Below are 6,619 nucleotides of genomic sequence, written 5' to 3'. Positions count from 1 at the left end.
GGCCAATATGGATATTTTCTCAAAGCAGTTTGTTCAGTAGAAGTGAAAAACGGCAGTTGTAGCTAGCACTAGCTAACCGTTAGCATTAGCTTCATGCTAACATGAAGCATCAAGTTAGCATTCTCCATTATTTATGTATTTATGGGCTGTGGAACCACTTTGCTATTTAGTAGAAAACTATATTCATATTTCAGCATTTGTTAAAGTAGTTTTTAAATAATTAGAGAAAGTCTAGATGTTTACCCCCTTAACTGTTTCCAAACATGACCATATATGGGCGACTCCAGAGATGCCGTCTGTAGATCTATAGAGCTCTCATAAGCACGGCTACAGGTTTATTATCCCTACCCCATGGACTGTATAACTGTTGTGTTTTGGGCTCAACAATGATCTGGACGGGGCCCGTTCGACCCTCTCTCCTGCAGCCGAGTGGACAGGGTTATCTCACACCCATCTCACAACCTCTTCATGCATTTGAATGTTCATAAATAAAAGAGCAGACTCTGTAATGGCAGAAAAGTTATATTTATTATCATGTGCACTATTTACATCGCTCTGGTAACACATTTTCTTTAGCGTTAGACAGAAAGTGACACAAGTGCAACGCGTCAATGGGCAGAAGCGGTTAATATTCCAGTCTGTGACACTCCGACGTATATTTCAAAGCTCGGTATCTCGCGGTAAGACGTTACACGGCGTCGCTTTAAGCTCCAGTTGGCCCTTTATTGTACACGCACGCGGTAAAAAAGAGAGACTGTACTGATGTCATCCCGGCTGCTTCTACAACCAGCGCCAGTGCCTTGAAAGAGAGGAGATAATTGGAAATATCGGGGGGCTGCGTCAGGCGGAGCAAAAGGAAGGAGGGAGAGCGCGGACAGCGGAGGAGAATTCAAGTCTTTGTCTGGAAAAGAGAAGGAAGACAAGGCAGAAAGAGAGAGAGAGGAGAGAGAGGTTAGCGTCCAGAGGCAACATATTTGAATTAACATACAAGCTCGGAAACTGACAGAGGAAGATGCAACTGCGAGGAAGAAGAGAGGAGGGAAGGAGGAAGGAGGGACTGGAAACATCATTTTAATCTTTTGACGGACTCTTGACTAAAGCTTAATAACATTTTCATTAAAAGGCTGAGAGAGAAATGGAATCAACACTCAAGTTTGGGAATTGACAGTAGAAGAAACAACTGTACGGAAGAAGAGGTGTGGAGGCATAGGTGAAACAGGCGGCCGCATAGGTACAGATGGCATGTCGTCATAGAAGGGGGTGTGGCTTCGGCGAGACGGAAAATAAAATCTTCTGGGAAACAGTTTTCACACTTTTTAGCCGAAATATAAACTTATTTATCACATACAAATAAAGTTAAGTCTCAATCGGGTCCATATGGATGTTAATTCATGGCAGATTGTTCAGTAGAAGCGAAAAAACGGCAGTCGTAGCTAGCTAACATTAGCGTTAGCACGATGCTAACATGTAGTATCATGCTAGCATTCGCCGTTATGTATCTATGGGATTGGTTCAACATTCCATAAATACATAACGGCGAATGCTAGCATGATCTTTGTATCTTTATTTAGTAGAAAAGTATATTCATAATTCAGCATTTGTTAAAGTAGTTTTTGAATAATTAGAGAAAGTTTAGATTTTTCTCCAAATTGTTTTCCCCCTTAACTGTTTTCAAACATGACCATATATGGGCGTCTGTATCTATATGTTTGTTAAGTGTGACGTCATGACTTCTGCTTCCAGGTCCTCGCATACCGACAAATATGCAAGAAAAAAACATAAAAAACCATCAATATTTCTGAAACTCAACAGAGAGTTACTGAACCTACTTATTTCTCAGACTCATTCGCCAAAAATGCTGCATCTACTGCTAAAAAAGTAATATTTACTAAAGTCAATACTTCCGGGGTTAGCATAGCTGCTGCGCCGTTAGCATTTATCTCCACTAACCCGGATGTACCGAGTTTGGTAAATATTACTTTTATAGCAGTAGGTTCAGCATGTTTGGCTCATGGGCCTGATAAATAAGTATGTTCAGTAACTCTCTGTTGAGTTTCAGAAATATTGATTGTGGTATTAAAGAGTTTCTTGTAGTTTCTCGCACATCTGCGAACCAGGAAGTAGAGCTGTGACGTCACCACTTAACAAACGTATCGGGTGCCATCTCCTGTGGCAACGTTGCAAACACTATTTTCTCCACCTTACCCTGTGAGACGTTTCTCTGACGTCCCTGCAATGTCTCTGAGACCTGTCGGAAACCGAGGAGATCTCAAAGAGCCGAGACCTGACCTGATCCAACAGGTCTCGGAGACACTGCAGGGACGTCACAGAAACGTCTCACAGGTTGAGGACAACAAATAGTGTTCACGACACAACTGCTTCATGCGGAGACTACCTGGAGACGGTCGAGTCTCCAACTAGTCTCCAGGTTGGTGAGATAGGTCCTTAAAAGCGAACGTTTGCAAGGGAGCATTTCTTTATATATTTCACTTAGAATAGAAACAACATGAGTCTCTTCAAATGACTGTTGTTTTGATCATATTTCATACTTACAACTAATGCCTTTTCAATGATAATTAGAGATAAAAATGACTGGATTTTGTTTCATCTTTTACAAATTAAATCATTTTCTGGGTCAGAGCTTATGATCCGATGGGAGATGTTGGATCTCGGCCTCTGAGGGACTGTGGAGCCTTCCGGTGAAACATCCAGATCAGAAGCGGTTCTCCCGATCCAACAAAACTGTCCATGATTGTCTTCCAGTATCTTTTGCTTTTTTAATGAGTAAAGCTCGACCTTTGCGCTTCCATAACATGTCAAAATGGTGGAATAAAGAATATAGCACCGAAAACGTAAACATATCGATGGCCTTTTGGGTCAAAAACGTTAACGATCTTGCCCAGGGCCTAAAAACAAGATGGAGGACGGTATAGAGAGAGAAAAAAGAGGGAGAGAAATCAGACATGCAATTTGAATTAACACAAGTCCAGAAATTGACAGTCAAAGAGGATGAAACTCGGAGAGAGAGAGAGAGAGAGAGGCGAGAGTTAGAGGTTGACATATTGAAGGAGGGAGGAAAAAAAAAAAGCAAATTGGCTTGTCCCCGCGGCGGAGGGAGAGGTGATGCGTATCGGATGCACTCGGGGAATGGGGATGGGGAGGGTAATGAAAAGAGAAGCGGAGCCAAACCAACACCACGACCGCGGCCCTTTGTGGAGATTTTTGTTGTTGTGTCAAAGCAAAAGCGCTCGGATGTGTCGGGGCAGAAATGGTTCATGAGGATCGGGCGCGGAAATAATAATAATATCACGTTTCGGAGATGTTTTTTTTTTTTTTGGGCCGGAGAAGACAAAGTGATGGGTGAACGGGAGTCTTCGTTTGGTTATAATACGTAAACATTCAGTTCGATGGATCGTCATGTTGCTGAGATGGAAGTTTGTGAAGATTATGCATTTTGTTTTTATCATTAGTGGATAAAAAGTCAATACCAGTACGAGTTAGTATTGCATTTTAACGTACAGGCGTGAGATACTGTACTTTATACATAGACATTGGTCGGGTCAAGATAAACCTAAGCTTTCTGCTCCTCTTTGCGCGAGATTAACACATCATTTAAATTTGGTTGGGGTAGCTTTCAATTTGGGGGGGAAAAATAAGGAATTGTTATTGTAATACCCACTATTTGTCCGTCATTCACAAAACTACTTAAAGTGCGTATCACACAAGAGACAAACTTTTGCTAGAACATAGTTAACACGATTGTATTTAAGATTTAGCTAAATAAAAATATATCACCCAGTTTTGTTTAGTTTGACCATTTTTAGTTTCACTTATTGGACACTGACAGGAAGTGACATAGATAGAGGTAAACAATTTTAAACTGTTGCCGTGCCGACCGTATTATGTTAAAGGGAAATGAGTTAAGCGTGAAATCACACACACAATAATTAGCTACTTCCGGGTCCAAACTGTTGAGAGCGGGGTTGCCAGGCAAGGCCGTGGGAACCCAGGGTGCTGAGGGCGCTGCAGCACCCCCCTGGTGGATAATTTGCAAACTGCAGGCAATATGAATTAATAGGAAATATGCATGGAATAAGCGTTTTTGGGGTCAATTTTGTCCCTCAGCACCCCCTAGTTATAACATCTTCCCACGGCTCTGTTGCCAGGTCTAGGCAGCCAAACCCGCCCAAAAATATCTGGAAAACCCGCGGACGTACGGCAAGGCTGGTATTTTCAGTATTGTTTACTAGTTAACAGAGCCCATGTGCTTCTGCGATGATGAGAAACCGCCCTATCTCCCTCTGGTAATAGTGATTTTGATCAAAAATAAGACAGAAATTGCCAATTTTACAATGAAATCAAAAAGGCAAAAAAACGTGGACAGTTTTTTTCACCTGCGGAATGGCTTAAAAAACCAAACACCCAATTCGCCTGGCAACCCTGGGTGAGAGCTCCATTGATAAACACAGCAAAAAACACAATCTTTATCTGAATCTCCTGCTGAAATAACAACAGATAAAAGACCAAAAACTGTTTTACACCTGATTCAAAAAATATATCTCACCATTTCTCCAGGTAAAATGAAGATTTTTATATATGTAAATTTAGCCTTCATTGTGTTTGGGTAAAATATTTCATAATTAATGTCAGAAAAGCATTACGAATGAAAATTGAGAATAAATGTATTTCTTTGTGATCAGATGTTTAAAAAGAGCCTTGTAGTCGGCTCTACATCAGGCTAAAATCAGCTAAATCCCATTGTAGTGAATAGGGCTAAAGCTCCGTTGGACCTGGAAGTAGAGCGATGACATCATCCCTTAACAAATGGAGCTTTACCTCTATCTATGTCACTTCCTGTCCTTAAAAATTCAAACAAAAATGAATTACTTACAACAGATGTGACCCATCTAAATACTTTAAATGCCCTATACCTGATTTATTCCTATAGTGATGGAACTTTTGTCCTCCTTCGATGTATTGTAAACTGACAGTGACCCTGAAAAGTGACCCTGCAACTTGTGAAATGTGACTTTAAACTCGTCTCTGTGAGGAACTGGGACGCTAAATATGGTAATGACCACAACTAACATTAACTGAATGGCTTCTTCTGTCATTGTGTGTAATAATTTTGAAATAACATCCTTGATTAGATGTTTTGGGAATGAATGAAAAGCCTCTACAAAAGCCCAAGTGTAGATTTTTTGGAATTAAAATATATCACTTTAACTTAATAACCATAGGCGAATGAAACCTTCCTGACGTCGCCGGGTTCGTCCCTTATTGTAAGTGTAGTTGGCGTTTGAGGCGAGAGAGGAGGCTCTGCTGAGGCGGCGCGGCTCGTGCCTCACCCTGGGCCGAACCTTCCCCGTTTACCCGGGTCATCTCCAGCTCTATGGTCATGAGCACCCGCGGGGGAACCTTCTGCCCCCCATCCCCGCCCCTCGCCTCCCCCTCCCCCCTGGGCCGGAGCAAAATGGCTTTCAGCCTACCCCAGCCCGAGTCCCAATCCTATTTCTTATCCTTGCGAGACTCCTGCTTCTTCTTTTCGGAGGCGGCGGACGTGGCGGTGGAGGAGGAGGTGCCGGGACGAGGAGCCTTGGAGGGGTCGGCTGCAGGAGTGTGGCCCTGTGGGGGAGGGAGGGAGGGGGCGGGAGGGAGGGAGGGACAGGAGGGGAGAACGGGTCAGTCAGGAGCTCAGGGATGTCAAGATTAAGCCAGTTTTTACAAATAATCGTGGTTAACGTAGGAAGACTGTTAACGAAATCAACTGGACTTTACAAGATCACATTACGGAAACTAAATCCCATCAGTTCTTCATAGACTTTTTAAATAGCAAGACTTTTTGAAGGTTGTGTGGTAAACGGCCTATCTCACCGGCCTGGAGACTAGTTGGAGATTCGCTGGTCACGTCTCCGAGACAACCCCTGGAGATAAGGCGAGTCTCCAGGTAGTCTCAGTGAAAACAAACAGGTTTGATTTCAGAGGAAACTTGATAAAAGTGTCCATGCAGTCTCCTTGTGGGCGCGGTCCATGTCTCAAGCAGTTGTGTCGCAAATATTTATTGTCCTCAACCTGTGAGACGTCTCAGTGACGTCCCTGTGTCATGTCTCAGAGACCTGTCGGACACCAAGGAGATCTCAAAGAGACTCCACACGATCTCCTTGGTATCTGACAGGTCTCGGAGACATTGCAGGGACGTCACAGAAACGTCTCACAGGTTGAGGGCAATAAATAGTGTTCGCAACATTGGCACACCTGCTTGAGACCACATAGACCTCTCAGAGACCTCTCAGAGAGCCCTCAGAGACCTCTCAGAGACCTCTCAGAGACCTCTCAGAGAGCCCTCAGAGACCTCTCAGAGACCTCTCAGAGACCTCTTAGAGACTTCTTAGAGACTTCTCAGAGACCTCTCAGAGACCTCTCAGAGAGCCCTCAGAGACCTCTCAGAGACCTCTTAGAGACCTCTCAGAGAGCCCTCAGAGACCTCTCAGAGACCTCTCAGAGACCTCTTAGAGACTTCTTAGAGACTTCTCAGAGACCTCTCAGAGAGCCCTCAGAGACCTCTCAGAGACCTCTCAGAGACCTCTTAGAGACTTCTTAGAGACTTCTCAGAGACCTC

General features: G+C 43.5%; 1 protein-coding gene across 1 annotated transcript in view; it reads right to left on the bottom strand.

Moving 5' to 3' along the window:
• Positions 1–506: 506 nt before the first annotated feature.
• mpz (myelin protein zero) overlaps positions 507–6,619 on the bottom strand; it is a 68,425-nt gene continuing 62,312 nt past the window's right edge. Inside the window, exons 5-6 of the mRNA XM_079561520.1 lie at positions 5,490–5,625; positions 507–901 (exon numbers count right to left, since the gene is read on the bottom strand). Coding sequence (XP_079417646.1) covers positions 5,509–5,625 — 117 coding nt within the window. The 3' untranslated portion in view covers positions 507–901; positions 5,490–5,508. The remainder of the gene's footprint in view (positions 902–5,489; positions 5,626–6,619) is intronic.

The sequence above is a fragment of the Gobius niger genome, assembly GCF_951799975.1.
Source record: "Gobius niger genome assembly, chromosome: 8".
Lineage (NCBI taxonomy): Eukaryota > Metazoa > Chordata > Actinopteri > Gobiiformes > Gobiidae > Gobius > Gobius niger.
The sequence above is the reverse complement of the archived record's forward strand: the minus strand, read 5'-3'. Positions and strand labels throughout refer to the sequence as shown.